The sequence below is a fragment of the Anopheles stephensi genome, chromosome 2 (assembly GCF_013141755.1).
Source record: "Anopheles stephensi strain Indian chromosome 2, UCI_ANSTEP_V1.0, whole genome shotgun sequence".
Classification (NCBI taxonomy): domain Eukaryota; kingdom Metazoa; phylum Arthropoda; class Insecta; order Diptera; family Culicidae; genus Anopheles; species Anopheles stephensi.
In genome coordinates, this window is record NC_050202.1 from 10562433 (window position 1) to 10587644 (window position 25212).

Genomic DNA, 25212 nt, shown 5'->3' on the forward strand with positions numbered 1-25212 from the left:
CAGTGTTGAACGAAGGCGAAGGCGAGCTTTAGATTGTTTCTGTGCATACATACAGATTTTAATTGTTAATTTACGCAGTTCTGCCCTTAAGGTAACCGTGAGGAGTATCCTTTTGCCTCCAGAAAAAAATGTGACCAGTCTTAAACAGGGTAAATAATAAATCTCATCCCCCCCGAAGGTGTCGACGACCGACCGACCGATCGAAGTGTGGATGCCATTGCTAGCTAGCAGTTGACTGAATCCTTATTTATCGGATTTTTCCACCGGCATTTCCCACGAGTCAGCAGACTATCGTATACCCTTGGCGGGACGGTTGTGCTTAGCGTCGCGAAACGCAAGTTTTTTTCCGTGAGCGACCAGGCGCCTCCATCGGATCTACTTATCTCCCGCGCTTTTTCCCTTCTTCGGTGCGTAGCCGTGCGATCCGGATTCGTTTTCTCCCTTGGGGAAGGTGGATTAGGAAGCGAATTTGCGCTTCCCAAGCATGGCGCTAGTGGAGAAATCTGATTAGAATATTGGTGTGCCGGCCGACGCTGACGTGGCGACTGCTGACTGTCTCGCGATAAGCTTTATCACCCGGGAGGGAATAAAATATTCTTCACCCTTTTTTTTCTCTATAGCAGTACTTTTGAGGAACGAGTATGTTAGGCAAGTCGAATGCTCCTGGCAGAAGAAGAACGAAGATGATTTCTTGTCAGGTTTTTGCGTATTCAGATCAGCTTCTGAACGGAAAATATCACTTTGAACGTAGGCCCTCCCCCTTTTTTTTTGTTTTGTCCCTTTGGCCTTGCCTCTGGAAATTTCACACACGCTTGATGGTGATAACTTCCACTCGTTACCAGTCCTCGCACGTCGGACGTTTATCATCGTACGTTTCCTCTTTCCTGAAACGGAATTCTAAATTCTCCTATCCCGCGTGGTGACAGGTTGTTTGAAAGCATCGGTATAGGAGGACAGAGAACCAAGCAAACAAAAAATGCAAGGTTGCTCCCGTCGACAGCTTTCAATGTCACACGCTTACACCAAACGGGCCATGTACTCAATTCTAGCTTCCCTTGCCTCTAGCCGGAAGCTAAATGAGCCAGTAAGTAGCACCCTGTTGACTGCTTGGTACAGTGTTTTGGTGCCTCCTGTTGTCAGCCGGCGGCTAGTTGGAAAACTTTTCTCCAACACGAAAGCAGTCCGGGATTTTGTTGCCCCGGAGGTGTGTAAGGCAAACAAGTCACCAAACATGGGGTCTCGTTCCCGTACCGTTCCGTGCTGGAAGGGAAAGGCTTTGCCCGAGTGGTACGTAAAGTAGTAGAATGTCATTAACTTGTCGCATGATGTGTGCTAGTACTGTGGTAGTTCGTTGTACTGTTGCCCGGGGTTCTGCCTCTTCCGGACGGGTTCTTATCTTTGCCTTTGATCATGCACGAACGTACCGTTTCGTTCTCTCCCATATCCGGTTGTAATGTGTGGCCGGAACAGGGCCTAATCGCTCATACGGACGAAGCTTCAATGGCTACGATAGGCATACGGTGAGGCCTCTGTCTCCGCTTAATCTAGTGCAGCTAGAGCAATAACACATCAGAGAGAGAGAAAGAGTCTGACATCTTTCTGCTGCAATTATTTCTCAATATTCTATATTGAGATTCTTCCTTTTTTGTATTTTTAAATTCTGCCTCTTAAAAAGTAAATTTTGAAGAAAGCTTATGAATTACAAAAATCAGCCTCCAAAAATCGCTTTTACCAAAAATGCTTCCCCGGTACAATCGTACATGCAGTTTGGACCCGGTAGCCCTTTTTCAACAGCGGAAAACAAAATTTCAAACCAATTCATAAATACTAAAATTTCTAAAGATTTTGCAACAAAATATACATACGAGTCACTGTTAAAGTTAAATAATGTTTTAAAATGAAAATCATGCCTAGAATGCCGAAGCGCTAACGGTTAAAAATTTAAAATTGAAACAACGTTTACAATGGAGCATCGAACCATGCAGTATAAACGAGCTGCTTGACAGATCTCTCAACTACGCGCTTTTCAAATTCGAGTTTGATCTTGAAGAAAACGGTTACTAGGTCCGAATCGTATTTACTATTTCGAAGAAGCGTTTAATGTTCCTGAACTGGCCTGAGAAATCCTGTATTTCTTCATTTCGATCACTCGCTTCGTCCCCCGAAAAGAATCACTTTGATGTTCCTATAAAACAATTTAATAATACTTTTGTATCCTGCCCTTTAATCTTCTCTAATGGTTTGCTCCTCATAGTTTTTATCATGTTTCACAAACCATTTTATTCTGCCTGCTTTCAATTTCACTAATCACATTTCCCACTGCAAAGCAATCTGCCTAGTGTGCCCTAGTACCTGCTAGGACCTGTGCCCTAGCCAACAAACTCAGGCTCCCAGCGTTCCCAGCGCTCCCTCCAAAAAGCAAAAGCGCCAGTTGTAAAAACACTTCTCCTGCTGAAAAAGTTTCTCTGGATGGAATAAGGTTTGCTGCTTTCATAGTTGCTTCTATTTTTTTAAGGCAATTATTAGTACGATACTAAAGACTGTGGTGAGGCACTCCAGCGCACCATATGTTGTCCGGCCGGACGATACGAACCTTATCTGAATACAAACGTCCAACATTTTCATTACCCTTAGCCTCCATCAACACTCTGGTGGCGATTTGGGCTCCCCAACGTTCGGTCCGAACTCGATTGCCAAAAAAAAAAACGCCGACCATAAGTGTCCTAGCGTTAGGCAATTCTTTCCACACGGCGTCGCTGTTTGTTTGTAGACTATTTTGCGTGCTCTGGTCCCACGCCAAAAGTTCATAGGGCGTAAAACGGTACGGCCACAAATCGTTGTGAAGTGTAATAAAAAAAAAGTTGGCCATTTTGTACGAAAAGAAAACGGAAAGGCTCGTTCCCCTCTTTGGGACCGGAGTTTCGAGTTGAAACTCTCGTCTGATTAGATTAGTTTTTATGAGGTTTTATGCTTTGATAGGTGAAACTTTTGCTCCGCAATATCGACGGTGTGCCTGCCGTTCTGTGCGCTCGGAAGTAAAATAATAAAAACAGTCACGATAAACGGTTCCGGTCGTTCCGGAGTGTTCCGGGAGGTCGGTTTAGTATACACCTCGTTCCTTGTTGGATTGTTCCCCCTTTGAAAATGGAAATAAGCCGTGTGTGTGTCTATACAGCAGGTTTAAATATTTATCCGGTGATGGTTATATTAAACTGGAGCTGCATTTGTTTTCCAACCATACACAATCCACACCGATCAATAGCAGAGCGGAATATGTGTACAGGTGCATGTAAATAAATCATGTAAATTTTAAATAATGTAAATCAGTGCTGCAATGCGAGACAGGCGAGTGGGAATACATGCATTATACCATGTTTTGGGAAAAAAGCCAGATGTTGAAAAAATCTGAATAGAAGGCTTATCAAGGGGATTATCCATTTTTCCAAGAAACGTTTGAGAAAATTTGTTCTGGAGGATTATAAAATCCTACTTCAACTCTTTAAATTATTTATCTATTTTTTGCTAATCCTCTTTTGCAATTTCTGTTTAAAAAATCCATAGGATTAGCCTTTCTTTTGTAAGCTTCTTACACAAAAGCTTCCTGATCTAGAGCTTTTTTTAGTAGTTATTCGAGCCAGATCCATGTATAATGGCTTCTCCGTCTCTGTTTTTTTTGTGTAGAGCTTTTCTATAAGTAGTGAGTCAAACCAAGCCAATCGTCCAAGTGTTTACAGGGGTTTACACAGCCAATCGGAAATCGTAAAGCGCTTGAAGTTTTCCACGATTAGCCACTTTGTTACCGTAAACCCTTAATTCATCATCGTGAATCTCAAAATGGTGTAGCAAATATTGAATTTATAAAAAAAGGGTTTTTGCTATGGAATCGTTAATTTTAATTGAACAAAATAGGATGTATAAAGCGAAATGACTGTTGATTTCATATAATTAGTATTTATACAAATGATTTCTTCGTTAAATTAATGTGTATAATTGTAATTTCTTGAAGTTGAATGCATCTAAGTGTCAGAAGTCAATTGTACAGCCAAATCTTAACATAAAACGAACTGGCTTAATAACACTTTGAACATCCCCATGTTATTTTGAAATTGACGATGCCGCATTGTGGGTTAACGGTGGCCATGTGAAAGTTGCGCCAAAAGATTCAGGCGATTTCATATGACTGAGCGACTGTGTAAACCCCCTCATTTGTCCAACAATTGTATTTTTTAAATTAAACACCCGTGCACTCATTTTCCTGACAGAGTTCCATAAGCTCAAAAGCATGAGGGTTTCTGGAAGACCGTTAATCATTACCAGGCACAAGGAGGTTATAACCTCCAAGTACGCTAAAAAACAGCTCTCCTGAAGCCCTCACAAAGCATGCAACTTATTATTTAATATTAAAAACCTTCAGGCAAAAATGATTACCCTTTTTATGACGAGACACATGCTTCTTCTCTGCTGAAACAAGCCGCTCCACGCCACGCTTTTGTTAAGCACACTGTCATTTAAACTGACAGTGAAATCACTCGAAGATCGAACCAATTTGTGCCCCCTTTTCGGAGACGGTAGAACGTGCCCCCCCGCCAAAAAGCTCCGGCGTTATTCAACCGAAACCGTCACCGGCACATGTGGCCGGCGGCATGGTCCAACATGTTTCGTTATCTTTCCACCGGAGAGCAGACACTTTTTCCCATTTTCACCAATAATGGAACCAACGCGCCATCATCACCGGGCCCCCAACACACACACACACACGCACACGGAGCCGCACACTCATCAAGCGATGCGTCCTGTGCAAGCTTTTACCGTGGCCGTTTGGTTGGCACGGTGTGTGTGTGTCCCGCGATGGAACGGAGAAGCTTAACCGGATGAGTGATTTCATTTTTTCGCTCCACCGATGAGGAATGAAATGACTTGATTTCATTCTCCATTTCTTTCGACTTTAGCATTTACTTCGCTTTGCTGGGCGGATTTTTCGTTTCGTTTGGTTTCGTTTGGTGTGCTTTTTTTTTCTCGACTCCTGAGTGAGTGTGGGGGCGGTCCGGTGGCCGAGGCGACAGCGGCGCCGGTCTTCACACGGCAGGGCCGGGGTTCAAATCCCATCCAGACCGTCTCCCCGTACGTAAGGCTGACTACTTTACTACGGGTAAAATTAAGTCACAGAAAGCCAGAAATGGCAGGCCGAGACCTCTCGAGGTTGTAGTGCCAAAGAAGAAGAAGAAGAGTGTGTGTGTGTGTTGTAAGTCTCACCATCATCGTAGATAAAATCCATCGGGCACTTTCGGGTTGGCTTTAGAAATGAGCTGCTGCTGACTCGACACACAACCACACGCCGGAGAAAATCGCAGTGAAATGTGTTGATCCTTTCACATTTCCCCCCTCGCCACATATCCACACGCATACATAGTCGCGCGAGCGCTTGCTATCGAAACGATCGGAGCAAAGGGAAGACACCGTTGGCAGGAAGACGCAAGCAAAAAACGGGAACAGCGACGCGTCGTCCACTTGTACGGCAACGAGCGACCGTAGTCGGTAGCATCGCCGCCGGATCCGTTTCCCCGCGATAACTCATACGCGCTTAAAGTCGTAAAAAATAACGATAATGACAGCTACGTGATATTTATTCAGCACCAGAGTGGCGTCGATTCCCTTTGTGCCCGGCGCACGACTGATCCTTTCACCCACCGTGGGGAAGATGACACAGTGGTGTCGCTGGGGTGTCGTTCAAAGGCACAGTAATAAATGATTGCTTCTGGGTAATTAGTGTATCGAGCGAGGCTCGATCTTCCCAATTTTTTTGTGTCAGGGCGTGTATCAGTAGCCAGTAACGAAGTATGTGTGGGATAATTGTAATTCTTCAAAGAAGGTCCCCTGTTTCTGCTTGGCAAGTCTTAATATTGCCCAATTGATTTTTTTTTCCTTCGTACAATAGGATCTTCTTGAGATGAAATTTTGAAGCTAACTTAAAACTTGTTTAGAAGATGGCCGAAGTCATACAATCATTGTGATATGATAGATTAGGAAATATAAGCTATATTTTAGAATAAATCATCGTTAAGAGCAATTTTCAAACATTTTATGCAAAATAGCGGTGAAATTTCAATGTTTTGCTTCTCAGTGAATCGCTCCGAAAGATAAGTAGAGCGACGCCCTCTATCGGAATCCCATGGTACTGCTATGATGGCCTGTAGTGAGCTCAAGGGCTTAGCTAAACCGATTGAGGCCTCACATCAGTAAACTAATAGCTGTGAGCTTACTATTTTAAAGATAAGAAAGATAGCGCGACACGCACTATTATTATGAAACGCTAGCTTCATTGGGTAGTTCTTTGCTGATTATGAAGCTTCTGAGAGTTCTATGAAATTTTCTAGTTCTTCGTTCTCAGTAACTGTGGAGCTATCGGAATCGTCTATTACATGTTAGATAGCTCATAAGCGCCCTCAGCAAGGACTTATTTCGCCGAGATTCGATCACTCCTAGCACTCAATGGTAATTTATTTCACTTTAAAAAGTACGCCTACTAGATTCAAACCCGGAGGTAGAATTAATACTCTATCATTCTGTCATTGGTTTTAAATCAAAGAAGGCAAGATTTCTAAGGGGTAATGAACTAATTATGAAGTACGCGTCGAACCGTATCTCAGCGAACAAAGTCCATACCGAGGGTGATAGTCTCATTTCAGTAATGCCCTCTGGCGAGAAAAAACCTAAAATAGTTGTACTAAATACTTACTACTATGTGAAATGCACGATTGTTTCAGGCGATATTCCCTGTCAAATGCCCACTGTGCCTTTGCCAGGAAGATTTCCGTTTGACGTGGCCCTCAAAAGACGTTCCCCGTCTTTTTTATCGTATTTGTGATGGGAGCTGCGAGTGAACGCGAGTGAAGCGTATCGCCCGAAATTCAATCATCCAATCACACAACTTAAACGACTCCTCAAAACGATTTTACACGTTACCTACTTTGATGCTAGATGGTTGACGTACGGCGATACGATGGGACGTTAGTGAATGGTTCAGCTCGGACCAGAATTGTCGAGGCATTTTAAAGCCAACGTGATGCGAGTCTTCGCTTCAAGATATTCGCTATGTATTTTAAATTCGCGATTCATCGATTTCGATTGCGCACCGTATTTGGACAGGTTTTCTGATCTCCACATTTCGATCAGAATCCGCCCTGGCATGGCTTCCGGCTTTTCAACCCAAAACTCAACTTCATTCTTCGTTTGCATTCGTGTGTTTTCTTTCTCTCTTTTATTTTTTTTTTTTTGTTCGACCTATTTCTTTCTGCTCGTGTGGATGAATTTTCCAAACCAGCACTCGCGGTGAAGTGGCGTCGTCCTTCAGGTCTGGAAGCCGCCAGAATGTATGAGGACGGACAAATCTTCGGCAAATTGAAATCGAGGAATTCAATTAGCGAGTGTTCGTGATCTATATTTCCTACTGTGCGCCACATCCCCTCACCCTCCCCCCCCCCCCCCTCTTTCCCTCCTCGATCTCGATGGTTTCATCATTTTTGTGCGCGCTGCGCCTGACAGTTTTTGCGGGTGTCGGAAATAAAATCCAAAAACCGTGCGAAAAGAGTGTGCTGGTGACAGATTTTCTGACCGGTTTTTTGCTCTTATTTTTTCTTTTGTGTTGGTTTGTTTTTTGTTCGGTTCAAATTTTCTTTCAATTCTATCAGCCAATTTCCCGATCCGCCCGATCGGCCGGTGCTCGTCGGCAAAAGATTTCGATATCATTTTAAACCAATTTAATTAAGCTTCTTTCGGCTGGTGGACGGATTCGGGGCAAAACAAATGCCGCCCCCCAAGAAAAAGAGGGTCATGAAACTGTCAAACCGGGCGGCGTGATCGAATTTTGCAGAGGGGAGATAAGATTTGTAGTAGTAGATTTTATAAGATAGGAATTCGTATTGATTATTTTATTTAGTCAATTTATGAATACTACAAATTGTAGCAAATTTTGTAGCACTTCGATTTCAAATGCTCACTAAAAAAATATTTAAAGGGTTTCTCGTGACGATGCTCACCAATTTCAAAATATCTACCCGGTTTTCATTTAATTGAATCGTAAGCACTTCCGTACTAAGCCTACCTTGCCTAAACGAAACACCGAGCCAACGTGAGCCCATCCGAGCCCCGCGAGTGCGCGTGTTAGTTAATTAATCGAATTATCTAATCGTAAAACCGCACGAAACGGCTCGGCATGCAAACCGCGACGAGTTTAATGGCCAATGCGGACACGCGCGGTGTAGGCATTCAAATCGTGTGCTCCGTACGGTTTTATCTCGCTCCGGAGCAATCGAACACCCCACCCTCACGCCCTCGAGGCTCCTACGACCCTTACCATTACCAGCAATAAAAGCCCGAACCGTTCTCGTTATCTTGCCTCTTTTATCGTCGAGAAATCATTTCGTTCTTCCTTTGCTAATGTCTATCAGTGCTGGTTTATCTTGTTTTGCTCCTTACTCACCTTAAAGACTTAGGAGGTCGCACTCCAAAATTTGAAATCGATCGTGGATTAGAAGCGTGCTTTCGTGCTGATTGCAGCATATCTGCCCTGGTGGCCAGCGTAAATGTGCTTCATTAGGGATTGTTTCATTGTGCGACCGTTTTGCTAATCCCGCGGGTCCGGATCGCCGGAGGTACGTGATTTGTAAGCAAAACGGGCACGCAGAAAGAAAATGCCTACCATACAAAGCATTACAGTCGAAGAAGATCCTGTTTGGCCTCCCTGTGGGAGATTGTGGAGTTTATCGGTTTGTGGGTGGGAAAGGTGCTGGAATCTACGCAGTGCAACGTTGATTGATCCCGCATTTTCATGGTGTGTCGTTGATTTGATGCTGTCAGCTTTCGATGGTTGCCCCCAAGTGGGGTGGTATTAGATTCACATAAGGTTGATACATGCATTTAAAAAGAAATATAGCGCCTATTAATCAGCTACTTCGGGGAAATGGGAAGAAAATGTTTTTGATTATAATGTTTCTTTGGAATGTTTTTGGGAAACCTTCCTCATTAATGATAGCTAGTTTTATTTGATGATTAAATACATTCAAATAGTATTATAATTATTTTCAAACAATTTTTTTTTCATAGAGTCAACCCAAAATTGTCAATGCATTTAAATCTGTATGGTTTAAGTATCGTCGTTATTCTTGATAAATTTTCAATAGGAAAACCATTTAACACATTAACTCGCGTGAAAGACCAGGCGTCTCCATCCAGCTTCACATAAATAGCCTGAGAAAAACAAATCTCGATCTTGATCTTTTGATCTTCTAGGAATTTATTTCAATAATGAGAATTTCTTGATAAAAAAAATTGTGACCCACATGCCCTAATGAACGTGATATTTTTATAAATGACTACGCGCCTGCATCCTCCTCTACCAAGCGTCAACGGAATATTCAAAACAATCTGTTCCACATTATTTGATATTTAACTCTATCTTTCACGTAACGTCTCGAACATTATGTTGACTAACCAAATGGCGGAAATTAGTCTATTTGGATTTTAAAATAAATAATTTTCAACATTTTTTAAATTAGCGTCAACTGTCCCATTTTAAATCCTACAATCGAATACTCGCGCCTACTTCGTCTCTAATGGATAGTGTGTTACGTTAAAGCTTTTTTCGCTATTGGCATTCATTTTCACCTTTAGTTGAACGACTCTAAACTTCCTCACTTTGTAACAGCCAAACCGCTGGACTTGCGTAAACGACCAGGCGTCTCCATCACTTCGTACAAAACAAAAAATTGGTTGACACATTCGCTCCTCATTCCCATGCCCACCGCGTAAAGACACACCAATGAAAAGCAACAAAACACACACACACATACATACACAAGTTGTTCCATATTGTTTGCAGTTTAATTGTATCTTTCTCACACCTTCTCCTCTCGCTCTTTTTTCTTTTTTCCACGCAGCTAACGATGAACGATTTCAGCGTCCATCGGATCATCGGCCGGGGCGGATTCGGCGAGGTGTACGGTTGCCGCAAGGCGGACACGGGCAAGATGTACGCGATGAAGTGCTTGGACAAGAAGCGCATCAAAATGAAGCAGGGCGAAACGTTAGCACTGAACGAACGGACAATGCTGTCACTCGTCAGCACGGGGGTAAGTTTTGCGCTGGGATTGTCGGTCAGGGGCGCAACGAGCTACGAAAATACCCATTCCAAAACTGCGTATTAAGAGTGTGTCTGTGTGATTGTTAACATTTTAATAACTGCGGCGCATTTCACAGCACTGCAAAGGTGCTTGACACACATTGCCCTGCAAAGTCGGCAGACGGTTCCATAAATCCGACATTTACTCGTCACGTGTTGACTTCAGGACACTGCTTCGGCCATTCTTTCCGCAGGAAGGAGTGCCAAGGACAGCAGAATCGGTCTGCCCCGCACTCAACTTGGGAACAAAACTTCCCGACAAGTGTTCGTGCGCTTCATTATGCGGATGGAAGAGTCGTTTATAATGGCCCGGTAGAAGATTAAGCAAGACATGGCAGCTAGAGCACCCGAAAACGGAACCGGAAAGTCCTAGAAGGCCGGAATGATCATCATATGGCCGTACAAGTGTCGTCAACGTTTCCCGAACGTTCGTCGTCGCCCGGACACGAGCGACGTAGCGTTTCAAAGAACAGAAGCATCATCACCCCCCAAGAAGGAAAAAGTTTGCCCGACAGAGAGAGAGAGAGAGAGGGCGGGAGGGTCCTCACTTACGTCATTTGACGTCCATCAATTACTTTAGCCTAGCGTCGTAGCATCAGCAGTTTGCAGCACTTAATATGAAAAGTTTTGCACCGAAACTTTCCCACTAAACCGTCATAGACACAACCGAGCTTGCCTCAAGTTGTTTGGCAGGTCCGCTCTGATCTTTGTGTGTGTGTGTGTGTGTGTGTGTGTGTGTGTGTGTGCGCGCGCGATGTCCCTCAGATGAAGAGAGAAAAGGGGGAACAAGGAGAATGGGAAGCCTCTCAACAGCTGTACTCGTACTGTTAGCGCCCACGACGTTACTCATGCGTTCTTCACATCCGTTTCTTTCTTTTCCGGGTGCCCGTGCCATCATCATCATCACCCAGGTCGATTGCCCATTCATCGTGTGCATGACGTACGCTTTCCACACGCCGGACAAGCTCTGCTTCATCCTGGACCTCATGAACGGTGGCGACCTGCACTACCATCTGTCCCAGCACGGTGTCTTCAACGAGTCGGACATGAAGTTCTACGCGGCCGAGGTAAGTGACATGTGCAACCGTGCGTCCCGAAGCACAAAACTTGGCTTTCCTTCAAGCATTAATCTCACCCGGAGCACTGTGGAGCTGCCTTTAATTATGGTGGAACTGTCCCAGGGTTCGTCTGGATCCGTTTGGAAAACTTTTCCGAACCGACCCCAGCGTCCCAGGCACACCTGTATTGACCGTGCTGTTAATCCAAACTATCCGGTGGACGAGTGTTTGAAGCACACCGGGAAATGGCCCCCCTTTCGCAGTGCAGTCCGTTAGATGATGATTAACGAGCATGAGTCGGGGCGGCAGCTAAAGAGCTATGGTTCATTTCGTGCCATGACACATCGGTCCCTGATTACGGTGGAACTTTTTAACGATCGATTTATTACACACACTGGAGCTATGTGCCAACGATTGACCGGAAGGTGTGTGTGTGTCGGTTAGTAGAGCAGCATACAGTAAGTGCACCTGTCACTGTTTTTGCTGCGCTTTTTTGGGCAGTATTCCGTATTCACCGGAGACATTAGTTAATGCTTCGATTTGTGGATGATTAATGGGGGGGATGGGTTGCCTCTCTTTTGGGGGTTTCATTTAGCAGTATTTTTTTTCCTCGACGCTGTTTTTTATTGTGAAAGAGAAGGTAAAATCAGAAGCTATAAATTCGTGGTAATTGTTTCTCTAGAACCACATGAATGAATGTCCTTTTTTTATAAACTGTACAATTCCCTTTCCTAATTGGAAATACCTATCGAAAATGTATCCAGAATTAGTGGCATTCCATGCCACCGTACTCGGGGCACGTGTGCGAGACAAATTAATTAAATTACACGAACGCTTACCACCAGCCAAGGTTCTTGCCGCAGCTCGTTTCGCGCGAATTGATTTTAAACTGTAACATTCAAATCATTTCCGATGTACGGTGGTTAGCTTGCTGGCTGGCTGGCTGGCTGCCCAGAATATGGCTGCACTCACCACCAACCCGGCACCTCGCGGATTGAAGCAATAATTTAGAAATTCAGTTAGCAATTTAGAATAATTACGTTACCGTTTAAGGGCGATGCGGCCATCGCTTCCCGGAACCACCGCTCACACACTTGCACACTGCGACAAAAGTAAAATTAAGTTATCGCGTTTTCCAATTGATTATGTGCTCCTGGAAGCGATACACAAATGGTAGCTCGAGGGGGACATGATCGTAATCTTAAACTTTAATGCAATTAAACGTTCATTTTGATGTGGACCAATTGTTCAATTTATGAACCGGATTTTGTTCTTCAATTAAAGGAGAAAATTGATATTAAAAATGTTTTAATTATCTCATAACCAGATGCCGCAGTCCGATCGTTCCGGGAGCACGGTTTTAGGTGATTTAGTAAAATGTTTTTTATCAAAGTCTTTCTCCTTTACCTATTTATATTACCAAACCAAACAGTTCTTTATTAAATATACATCTTCTTCTTGGTCTAAGAACCTCTTAGTCCTCAGTTGGATAGTCACTCCTCACTTTAGGGGAATGGCCCAGATTGGATTATAGCTCTATTTTCCTTAAATAAGAGAGAGAATCTCTCTCGAGAGATACTACTGCACTAGTTTACTAGAGGATTTTTTGTCCTTGACACTACAACCACGAGAGGTCTCGGGCCTGCCATTTCTGGCATTCTGTGACTTAATTTTACTCGTTGTAACGCAGTTAGCTCTACATTCGAGGAGGTGGTCTGAATGGGGTTTGAACCCCGGTTCTGCCGTTTGAAAACCCGCGCCGTAACTGCCTCTGCCATTGGATGGTCCCAAAAATAGCATAAAGTACTTAAATATTTATTTTTGATCAATGTTTCAATCTTTGGAAAAAAACCAATGTTTCAATCTTTGAAAATTCATACCTCAAAAAGGACTTGGGATTGAGAAAAAAAATTACATCAATAGAAAGAAGAAAAGCTCGTTTGATTTTCATATAAATATTGTAGGATATAGGAGGAAATAGGAGTATTGGAAATAATTCATAAAAAGGAGATTAACCAATTCAGAAAATTAAAGGCAAATTGTCGGATGAAGATGACTATAAAGCACATTTTTAGTCGATCGGAACCCAATCTTACACCTCGAATCGAAGAAAGAAGCAAAAGAAAATCGAATTGGCTGTCTGGATAGCCGGTTGCCTAAAGTAGGGTTAATTTTAACTTATTCTTCAACAATGAATCATATTAACTCACAAACAAACTATAAACTACGAATTATTAAGTATAACTTTGTAATTTCAACAATATGTTTAACAAATATCTTCTTTCCACCCTTCATTACACAGGTCATCCTGGGACTCGAACACATGCACAAGCGGTTCATCGTGTACCGGGACCTGAAGCCGGCCAACATACTGCTGGACGAAAATGGCCACGTGCGCATCTCCGATCTCGGGCTGGCCTGTGATTTTAGCAAAAAGAAACCGCACGCCTCGGTCGGCACCCACGGATACATGGCGCCGGAAGTGCTGTCCAAGGGCACGCCGTACGATTCGAGCGCGGACTGGTTCAGCTTCGGCTGCATGCTCTACAAACTGCTCAAGGGCCACTCGCCGTTCCGGCAGCACAAAACCAAGGACAAGCATGAGATCGACCGGATGACACTAACGATGGTAGGTTGAAACATTTTCTACTCAAATAAAAACACCTGGCACCTGGCACCTTGTGTCCAACCTTCCTTGGTGGATTTTTTTTTTTGTTCTTTGTGAGGGACGATCGCTTTAAAGCTCGACTCGACACCAAAGAAGAAAAAAAAAAGAAACCAAAAAGAAGGTTTTTAAGAAAGAAAAATTAAACACTTTCAAGTGGCTCTGTTTTGGCACGGTTGATGTTGTTGTACGAAACGCAAACAAAACCAAATCACTTACAAAATTGAAGAGTAAGTTTTCTTTCTTTCCACTTAGATTAAGAGCCCCCATCTCGCCCCCTTAGTTACTGCTACTACCACCACTACTACCACCTTCAGTCCTTGAAGAGTCTTTTTAAATCCTTTCTCTTCCCCGCCCCGCCCTCCCCCCTAAGCTAACCATAACCCAACGATGCGAACAGAATTTGTGTATGAATATTAAATGGCTGTTTTAAAAAAGCAACCTTCCTCCTTGCAGAACGTGGAGCTGCCGGAATCGTTCAGCAAAGAACTGAGAGACCTGCTGGAGGGCTTGCTGCAGCGCGACATCGACAAGCGGTTAGGCTGTAAGGGTGGCGGGTAAGTCGACCAGGCACACATAAACACATAGACACACACACACCCGTGTTTGTGTGTGTTCATCATCCCCGGGAGTCGATAAATAATGCATGCTTCGTATCAACATTCTAGTGCCGAGGAGGTCAAGTCACATCCGTTCTTTGCCGGCATCGACTGGAACCAGGTGTACTACCAGAAGTATACGCCACCGCTAATACCACCGCGCGGTGAGGTCAATGCCGCGGATGCGTTCGATATCGGGTCGTTCGACGAGGAGGACACGAAGGGCATCAAGCTGACCGAACAGGACCAGGAGCTGTACCGATACTTCCCGCTAACGATCTCCGAACGGTACCGTACCTCCAGCCCCTTCGCTAGCGATGGCGAGGTTCACAGCTAAACGTTTGCGTTTCCTTTCCTTTCCTTCGCAGATGGCAGCAGGAGGTGGCCGAAACGGTGTTCGAAACGGTCAACACGGAGGCGGACAAGGTGGAACAGAAGCGCAAAGCCAAACAGAAGCAGCGCTTCGATGCGGACGAGAAGGAGTCGGATTGCATACTACACGGGTATATTAAAAAGTATGGCGGTTCGTTCGCGTCCGTCTGGCAGACGCGCTACGCCAAACTCTATCCTAACAGGTACGTACGTAGGGCTTTTGGTTTTTTTTTTTGTTTGCCTCACTATGGGACGTGTGTCGGTCATAGGTCCTAGTTTTGTTTTGCCTTGACGTTATGATTCCCATGCTCTCATGGTTTGTTTTTCATATAAAAATAGTAAATAATAATGAAACAAAATTTATACTTTTAAAACCTAATAAAAAAGCCTTTTTTTAAATGGCACTACAACCTCGGACGGTTTCGGAATGCCATTTTAGGCTTTCTGTGGCTTGGATTTACCCGTAGCTGGATAAAAAGGTCCAGCGAGATGGGATTTGATTCCCGGTTTTGCCGTGTGAAGACCGGAGTCGCTATCGCCTTGGTCCTCGGACCGCCCGTCTAATGTAAAGCTATTTCGACCTATTTCGAGTAGTATTTCACATGAATATGAGGATGTTGATGATCTAAGATGTAATTCAGAATCTACGTAGCTCGTTAGAGAAATGAGTGTTTAAAAGATATGGAAACGTATTAATACCTTCCAATCAAGACATGGATCTATCCGTCCCGTAGTGCCTTGCGCCGTTCAGGACTAATTTTACTAACAATCTTCACTCTTCTTATCATTGCAGACTGGAGCTGCACACCGAAAGTGGCAGCACCAAACCGGAACTGGTGTTCATGGATCAGATCGAGGAGGTATCGCCGGACTTTGTCCAGTTCAAGAACGAACAGTGCGTACAGATCCGGTTTCGCGACGGTATCCGCGACGGCAAGCTGATCCTAACGAACTCGGTACATCGATCGCTCCCATTGGCGCAAAACCCCCCAGCACAACGCATGATGCTAATCGTCTTCTTTCCTCTTTTTCGTGCAGGATGAAATCGGTTTGAAGGAATGGGCCTTATCACTGCGCGCCGCACACAAAGAAAGCCAGGAGCTGCTCGGCTCGATGGCGAAAAAGGCGGGCAAAATTTACGGTACCGAGGGCCAACGGGGTACCGGCGGTCCGGACGGTAAGCAGCAGCTGGGCGGTGCCGCGGGCGGTATGGTTATCTCGAGCGGTGGTGGTGGTGGTGGTGGCGGTGCGGCAGCGGGCGGCGGTGGTGTGATCGCTGCCGGTGGTCAGAAGAACGCGAACGGCGGCTCTAACTAGCGGTTACTGTTGCGATCTCGGTCCTGCTTCATAGAACCGAATCGTCTGAAGGAACCGCTGCTGAAGATGAAGTGCAAGGACACATAAGCGTGCCCCTAAGTATTAACCACTTTCATGACTCCGAGTTGCAAAAAACGGGTTTTTTCTACTAGTGAAAATTAAAATTATAACGCGCACGCACGCACGCACGCACCTGCTGCGCACGACCACCTAACGTTTACAAAGCACGGGATGAAGACCAGGATCACAAGACCGGCTCTTTGTGTGCGTGTGTGCATGCACATCCTGTTTTTTAATTAGTGTGCGTAACGTTCGTGCGTGTGTGCGTGCGTGCGTACACACAAATTCAATGTGACTGAGCGTGTCGTGGGCTTGTTGACCGTTGGCGTAACCAGTGTTGAGTAGTTGAGCAGCAGAGTGATATTTGAACGTAGGGTCGCATCCAAAGAATGCCAGTGTTACGCGGAAACAATATGCGCTCCCCATGACGGTGGTATTTAGAATTTTGAGACTTAAAGCGGATGGCAAAGTGGCCGCTTCCCGCCTGTGTGTGCCGGGCTGGAAGATTCAATTCCTTGATTTTTTGCGTGGCGCGTAAGCAAGCAACAAGTAATAGGTGTCACAGTCCTAGGTGAAAAAAAAAAACAAAAAGGAAAAAACAAACACACTTCAACACAACAACACAACAACATAACTCTAGAATAATGAATGTGTCAATTTCGTATTGTATTATTACGACGTGATATAAACGAGTGTGGAGGAAGCCTTTGGCAGGCAACACACTCTGACTAAGACTATGCGGATGCGGGCACCACCGTGTGGAATGGAGGCAATGGAGGGATATGTTGAACTAGAAGAGAAACAAAGCGGAAAAAGCGAGTGGACTGTTGCACCCAAAGGAAAAGACGTGTAGACGCTTGTACGCTTGATGCAGGAATGAATCTTTATTCAAAGTTAAAGTGTGTGTGTGTGTTGTACAAAGTGTAGCCCGACTGGCACTCATTCCGTGTTGCCTGATAGGCACTCGTCGCGTCAAACCGAGAAGCTCAACACTCCTCCTCAACACTGAATGATTTTATTCCGATCGCTTCCCTAAGTTGTCGAAGTTTCACTGCTTGCAACGGTTTGGTAAGCAGATCAGCTTGCATGTGTTCGGTTGGGCAGTACTGCAGTTTCACGATGCCGTCCCGAACCATATCTTTCACGAAATTAAATTTCGTATCGATGTGTTTTGCTTTGCGTTCGGCTCGGTCTCCTTTAGTCAGCGCAATGCAACTTTGATTGTCTTCGTTGACCAGAACTGGACCATCCAGTTGCTCGCCAACATCCGCCATCAGTTTCAGGATCCACTTTACCTCCTGTAGACACTCGGCAAGAGAAATATATTCGGCCTCGGTGCTAGATAGTGCCACGCACTTCTGCTTATGACAGCCCCATCCGATGAGCCCGCCGCCGAACTTAAACACGAACCCCGAGTTGGATTTGCGGTCGCTCTCGTCGCCTGCCCAATCGGCGTCCACAAAACACTCCAGCTTCTGTTCGCCGCTTCCAAGGTACAATACACTATCCAGTGTACCCTTGAGGTAACGTAGTATCCGTTTGGCCTCGTTCCAATCTGCTTCTGATGGATCTTGCACTCTCCTGCCCAGAATGGCCGTGGCGATTGCAATATCGGGTCTGCTGGTCACTGCAGCGTACAACAGAGCCCCTATGAGACTTTGATACGCTTTTGGCGAATCCAACTTCCTGCCATTCTCCTCCTTTCGTTTTAAGAAGCCGGGATCCATCGGGTATTTGGACGGTTTAGCATCCAGCATGCCGAAACGCTCCAGAACTCGTTCCAAGTAAGCTTGTTGGTCCATACAGTAACGCCCATCGTTCCGCCGAACTCGTATGCCGAGAAAAAATCTTAGGTTACCCATGACGCTGATCGTGAAATTCAGTGTCAGGACGTGGACTACCTCAGAAAATTCTTCCTCCGTGTTACATATGACGATCACATCGTCAACGTAAATGAGAACAAAAATGGACTTACCCGCTTTTTCGCGTATGTACAAACATGGGTCCGCCGTTGATTGGATGAAACCCATTGTTTTCAGTACGTCGTCGATCTTCGTATTCCAGACACGAGCTGCCTGCTTGAGCCCGTAAATGCTGCGATGCAGCCTGCAGACTTCGTTCGGGTTACCGCTCTCGAATCCCTGTGGCTGGCGCATAAAAATCTCCTCCTTGAGAAGACCATGTAGGTACGCCGTCTTTATGTCAACGTGCTTTGTTAACATCTTCCTTTTACTCGCCAGAACCAGCATCGTCCGGAAAGTAATCTGCTTTACGACGGGGGCAAACACTAGGTCGTAATCCGTCCCGAATTTCTGGCAGAAACCCTGCGCCACCAGCCGTGCTTTATACCGAACGAAATGACCGTCTTCATCCGCTTTACACTTGAAGATCCATTTCGACCCGATAGCCTTTCGGTGCGGCGGCAGCTCCGCTAGCTCCCACGTTCCATTTTCGTGATGGGACTGCATTTCTTTTGCCATCGCTGATTTCCATTCGGCACTCTGAGGACCAGATACAGCTTCCTTATACGTTTTTGGTTCGGTTATACATTCCTTCGCCAGATATACTTCTTCGTCATATCTTGCCGGTGGAACGCCAGCTGTCGCTCTTTGTGAACGACGAACGGGAGTACTCGACACCATTGGCACAGCCGCTGGCATCGCCTCCGGTATTACATCCAGCACCGCCTCCGGCTCCGCAGCTCCAGCTTCAGTGTCGTCATCGTCCCACAGTCCGCGAAGCCAATTGTTATCATTATCGTTCCAAAAACCTCGTGGCCAGCCATCGTCTGAACAATCCCAACCGTAAAATTCAGATTCGGAGGTTGTTTCATTGGCCACGTTGGTTTTAGCTTCCTGTTTCGTTTCATCGAGAGACCACTCAATTTCAACGCTTTCAGTCGGATTATCCTCTATTTTGGGATCGCCGTATGTCTGCTCCTTGGATCCGTCATCAATCTCAAGAAAACGGACATCCCGACTGATTTGAATTTCTCCCGTCTTAGTGTTTAGCATCCGATACGCCTTATGTTCGCCGGAATAGCCGACAAAAGTCATACGCTCCGCCTTGACGTCTAACTTTTTTCGTTTCACCGACGGAATCAGTACGTATCCAACACATCCAAACAGTCGCAGGTTGGTCAAATCTGGTTTTTTGCCGAACCAGATCTCGAATGGCGTACGATCTACTGCAGCAGACGGCAATCGATTTTGCAAGTAGCAAGCGGTATTGACTGCTTCCGCCCAAAATCGCTTATGCATACCTGCATCCCGAAGCATACACCGACCCATCTCCGTGAGCGATCGGTTCTTCCGCTCCGCGACACCATTTTGCTGGGGTGAATATGCTGCAGTAAATTCCATCTTTATCCCTTCGTCCGCACAGAATTTTCGAAGCGCCTTACTGAAGTATTCTCCTCCCTGATCGGAGCGAATGATCCGCGGTTTCCGGCCAAACTGGTTTTGAACCAATTTCACGTATTCGCGAATCTTATTCTCGACCTCCGATTTCTTTTTGAGAAAATAGACGAAAGTATACCTACTATGATCGTCTATTAGGGTCATATAGTAACGGCATCCCCCTAAGGTCGTTTCTTCCATTGGGCCGCACACATCACTGTGGATTATATCCAGCACTTCTGTCGAGGTTTTTTCTGCAACTGGTGGAAATGGCGAGCGTGCCATTTTGCATTCGATGCAGCATTCGCAGGTCCAGCGGATACCGCAGTCGACCACTTTTAGACCCGACACCAAGTCGTACCGCTTCATTTCACCGATGACAGCTGGATCCCTGTGCCCAAGACGACGATGCCAAGTGTGTTGGCAATTTTTCGTGTGCTCTTTTACGACTGATTTCATCACTCGATCCTGTGCAATTCGCAACCAATACATATCGCTCACTTTATCCGCGACCGCGACGATCGTATTTCCGTAAACGAGTTTGCACCCGGTGTTGTCAAAAACTGCACGCACACCTTTTTCCGCGAGTTTACCGATTGAAATCATGTTTCCCTCCAGCGTAGGGACATACAACACACCCCGTAGCGTGATTTCAATTATTTCGCCGTTTTCAACCGCACACTTGATCAGGCAATCGCCAACACCTTCGACGCGATTTTCGCTGCCATCTGCGACGGTAACATTTGAACGCAAGCTTTGTTCCATTACCGTGAACGCGCTTTTGTCGCTACACATGTGCGAACTAGCACCCGAGTCGATTAGCCACGACCGATCGTTACCGCGAATTTCAGGCTGACGAACCATGAACGTAAACGAACTTGTGTCGTTTTCGCGCACTATTTTCACTAGTTCTTTTTTATTCGGCTTATTCTTTTTCTTCTTTTCGCCTTCCCCGCTGCTCTTCCGATTCAGGAACTCTTTGCAGTCCCGTTTCTTATGGCCAGATTGACCACAAAAGAAACACGCGCCTGGTTTTGCTTCACTTTTCGCCTTCAGCACTCGCTCCTCCTGCACCTTTCCGCCGTACAGCTTCTCACTTTCGTCGATCAGCTTTGCCCGCACAAGTTCCATCGTTAGCTCTTTATCGGAACGACTTTCCAAAGCGGTAGTAAGAGCGTCAAATGCTTTTGGAAGGCTCCGCAAAATCATGGCCACCTGCATGTTCGCCGAGAGTTTTTCACCCGAATTCTCCAGCCGAGAGTAGAGATCTTCCATGCCGTATAAAAAATCTTCCATATTCTCACCTTCATGATAGTTTGCATTGCAAATCTCTTTCAGCAACGAAACTTTCCCGGTAAGAGTGGCTTTGTGGTGGTGTGCCTTGAGCGCATCCCATGTCTCTTTCGCTGTGTTCTTTGTCATGATGAGATTGTGTTGGTTATCCTCAACCAACAAAGCAATGGTCGCCCGCGCCTTCGAATCACCCTCCGTCCACTCCGGAGTTACCGGTGTCGGCGCGACACCCGGGTCAACGTACGTCCACGTACCCTCCCGCATCATCAACATCTGCACTTTGAAAGCCCACGACCGATAGTTTCGGTTGTTCAGCCGGATGACACCCACTTTCGAAAAATCCATTTTTGCTCGTGCCGAACCGTTCCCGGTTGGATTTTTTCTTTCACCACGAAAAACACACGATTCCTTAACCGCACCGCGTACCTTCCGGAAATGTCCTAATTTTTTCACGCCGAAAAAATCACTGTGATTCCGAACCGCGTCGCGCACTTTTCAATTGAACTGGCCACACTGAGCTGGGCCCATAACCTGTTGAACTAGAAGAGAAACAAAGCGGAAAAAGCGAGTGGACTGTTGCACCCAAAGGAAAAGACGTGTAGACGCTTGTACGCTTGATGCAGGAATGAATCTTTATTCAAAGTTAAAGTGTGTGTGTGTGTTGTACAAAGTGTAGCCCGACTGGCACTCATTCCGTGTTGCCTGATAGGCACTCGTCGCGTCAAACCGAGAAGCTCAACAGGATACTCACAGCTACCGATCGTTTATCCCTCTGCCCTCTGGGGGCCCGGAGGAGATTTTGGGAAGAGCTTGGGAAGAAGCATTACTTAACGGCCATAGTTACGCGCATACCATCTACATACAGGAGTAGGCTAGAACGGGCGTAATGGGTTTTCATCGAAACTTTCGCACACACACACATTTGCCATTTGCCAAAGGGGCTCAATTCAATCGGCCACTCCTTCCAATCACTTTCTTTTACATCTCACCAAACAACACAGGTAGCGAGTAGGAAATTCGGTTTTGCCCATTACCATTCACCAAGCATCAAAGCACAATCAATGACAATAGAGAGATGATCGCAAGCAAACGTTGCACCCAGCACGTGCAAAACACATACAGACGGCGTAAATAACCGTGTAACACAATATAACTATATCCAACTGGGCTTTAATTAAGTGAGTGGAGTGGATTTCACCGTAACACAATCGCAACACAACATCACACACGATCGTGTGCGGCGCTCGTATTCTTCCTCCTCTTCCGAAGCCCCGGACCCGGACGAGCGCGACCCCCGAATACCTGACAGCGGTATATAATATAACATTCTTTAGAGAAGCATTATATAGGCATTATTACAAGAAGCAGAACAAAGCTACAATATATAGTAAAACAAACAAAAAACAACGCGCACGAACAATCCTCAACATAGTGAGTATAGCGGACGAACGACGAATGACGATTGTGGGAATGTTTAGAAATGCGAAATTGGGAGAAATCCTCCGGATATGGATGAGGATCTGCGTTTTGCGTTTCCGATTGTGTTGGTCCCTGTTTTGTCGCGGTCAGTGGAAATGTGGGGATCGATACTTTACAATCAATTAGCTAGCAGTACGGGGGAAGTGGATTTGTGTAAAAGTAGCGCGTTTGTTAAGGCCCACCACACAAACCCTCCCGATACTTCCTTACCACTCAGCCAGCCACCCGTATCTACAGTACTGCAGCAGTAGCATAAGGTTGGTTGAGTATCGTACTCTCCATGTATGCATTCTGGTGCATTCGGTGTTTACCTACAGTGTTTAGAGTCAACCAGCGTGTGGCCAACGTTAGGTCACAATGCATGTGAAAACGCTACACACCACCACCACGATTAATTCAGCAATGTGTCTATTTGTGTAGCAACAAAAAAGCTAAGGGAACTGATGCTTAAGGCAGGATGGCAAGTAAATAGATACAAAAAAAAGAGGAAAAGGAAATAAGAAAAACTAAACAAAAAAGTATATTTAACACAAAAAAACAACAAAAAATAACGTATAAATTCAGCAGCTCACTGTTATGCAACACCAAGACTTTAGAGTAGATGATTTGACTTTCCGTTCTTTCATCGTTCAAACACACACTCACACAGCGAGAGGGAAAGCGCGGCGTGCGAGCGCGTCCGTGGCGATATATTATTGTGCTTTGGTGGGGTAGAACGTGGCGGAACGCCCCTGCACACACCACCGAATACACTAGCAAAAACAAAAAAAACCCCACCCGGTAAAACAGTGCAACATGTTTAGCGTTATTGTAACCGATCACACATCATCACATCATCCCCTTTAATTGCGCTGGTTCAGTAGAAAGGGCTGGAATATTTAAACTCAAACCGCCTAGAAAGACAGTGGACATTTAATTGAGAGGAAAACAGAGTGGGAATTTTCGTTTTTAAGCTATCACAGGTGTACAGGTGGAACCTATTCCGGGGTTGTTGGTTCTAGCAAGAAACAAGGGCTTTCAGTTTCATTATTCATTATCCTCCAATGCCAGAATTTGGGCCGTACTAACGGCTATTAGCCTGTGGAAATGGCGTCCGTTCGAACGGGGACACTCGAAGAGACCTTCTGCTGCTTCCTTGGCGCAAAAAACCTCGAAAGGTCTAGGCCTGCCAATTTCCAGCTTTCTGTGACTTGAGTTTACCCGTAGCAAAGTAGTCAGCCCTGCGTACGAGGAGGCCTTTAGACGACAAGCCTTTTTGGTAGATGAAGCTTAGACGAAATTGCGCATTCTTCTACGAGATCTTACAGTTTATAAGGGATCTCTTTCGATCTCTTTTAAAAGGTGAGGTCGCTTGAAAAATAAGAGTCTTTGTATGAAGATTTTCCCACGATGGGGAAGCCTTTTCAGGGATAGGGCATCTTTTAGGATGAGCTTCGGCGAGGTTCAGTCTTGTATTACGAGCTAATTCAATTGTACGAAGAAAAACTAAATCACTCTATTCTTATGGTTTAAGAGGCTTCTTGAGCCCAATAACTCATGTCATATACAATGAAGCCTTTTAAGCCTTGGGAATTCAGCAGCTGAGAATCCTTGCAGAGCTCCTGCACTACACAGGCGAAAGCAATGTCCGGCTTTGTTTTTATTTAAAAATATTAATACCAAATATTTCTACCTGTCTTCTTCCTTCTTGGCCTAACGACCTCTTAAGGTCACATGGCTGCCATTTGGCTTACAAGACTTACTGATACCGCATTAGGGTGGATAGTCAGTCCTCACTAAGGAGGAATGGCCCAGATGGGTTTTGAACCCTGGTCCTGACGTGTGGAGATCGGCACTGCTGTTGCCTCGGCTACCGGACCGCTCGTTTCAACCTGTACACCTGATAGATATGTACTCATCTAGCTTGAGTTCTCAATATGCTTGTCTAATTCTACGAATGGATGCAAAGTATTGCAATCCAACACAATCCTGATACAAGTACATGCTATCTACAAAAGTATTGTGCACCTTCTCCAATATACACAATAAACTAGTAGAGCAACAAACCAACACACCCATAAAATACAGGGTTTCTCCAGTCACATCAATCTTCGTACGCAGCATATTGAAACCGACCTGAAACTAGCAGTGTAGACATTGCCAAGCCAATAGTGCGCGGTTTAGTTGCAACACTCAGTAGCTCATCCACCCTCTCTCGCCATTCTGGTACATTGTAAGCATTCAGTTTATTCGGTCACAAAAAAACATCGTAGGGATACTATAAACAAAAACCAAAACAAACAAAAAAACAGAAGGGGCCTTTAGCAAAAAAAAAACGAGAACAAAAAGGCAAAACAAACCAAACAAAATTTATGCAAAATCGTGTATGTAAATAGGCTCCCTGTTCGGTGTTTTTACTCTACCTGTGTATGTGTTGTATGTATGCATGTGTGTGTATGTATGTCCGTGTGGCCGTGTATATGTCGGGCTGATATTATAGTTTCCAAACACAAAACAACAAAACGCAAAGTAAACCGCAGCAACACGCGCCGCGATTCTTGTTCTTCCGCTGTGGCACGCACCCGTTTCATCAGTCCCGTTTCGAGTATGGTGTGTAGCCGGGCAAAAGAAAAAAAAACACACACACAAGCCACAAGTACGCGGTTCGCGGTTGGATTGCACATAAAACGGATTCCGATAGCTCTAAATGAAATAACGCGCACGCACTCGAGGTGTGGAACAATGCTTTCCATGCCACCCAGGGGCAACATATACGCGCCAGACCCAGCAAACAAAAAAGCCATATACATATATA

The 25212-nt window shown here is 45.2% G+C and overlaps 1 protein-coding gene across 7 annotated transcripts in view; it reads left to right on the forward strand.

The window, feature by feature from the left end:
- The window catches only part of LOC118503899 (G protein-coupled receptor kinase 1), a 102322-nt gene extending 85175 nt beyond the window's left edge, over positions 1–17147 (forward strand). For 6 of the 7 annotated variants that reach the window (XM_036037686.1, XM_036037682.1, XM_036037684.1 and 3 more), the window contains exons 7-14: positions 9936–10127; positions 11089–11244; positions 13538–13864; positions 14339–14457; positions 14569–14787; positions 14868–15074; positions 15665–15827; positions 15910–17147. In XM_036037686.1, the coding sequence (XP_035893579.1) occupies positions 9936–10127; positions 11089–11244; positions 13538–13864; positions 14339–14457; positions 14569–14787; positions 14868–15074; positions 15665–15827; positions 15910–16188 (1662 nt within the window). In that variant the 3' untranslated portion in view covers positions 16189–17147. The remainder of the gene's footprint in view (positions 1–9935; positions 10128–11088; positions 11245–13537; positions 13865–14338; positions 14458–14568; positions 14788–14867; positions 15075–15664; positions 15828–15909) is intronic. The other variant, XM_036037689.1, reaches the window with a different exon arrangement.
- Positions 17148–25212: the final 8065 nt, after the last annotated feature.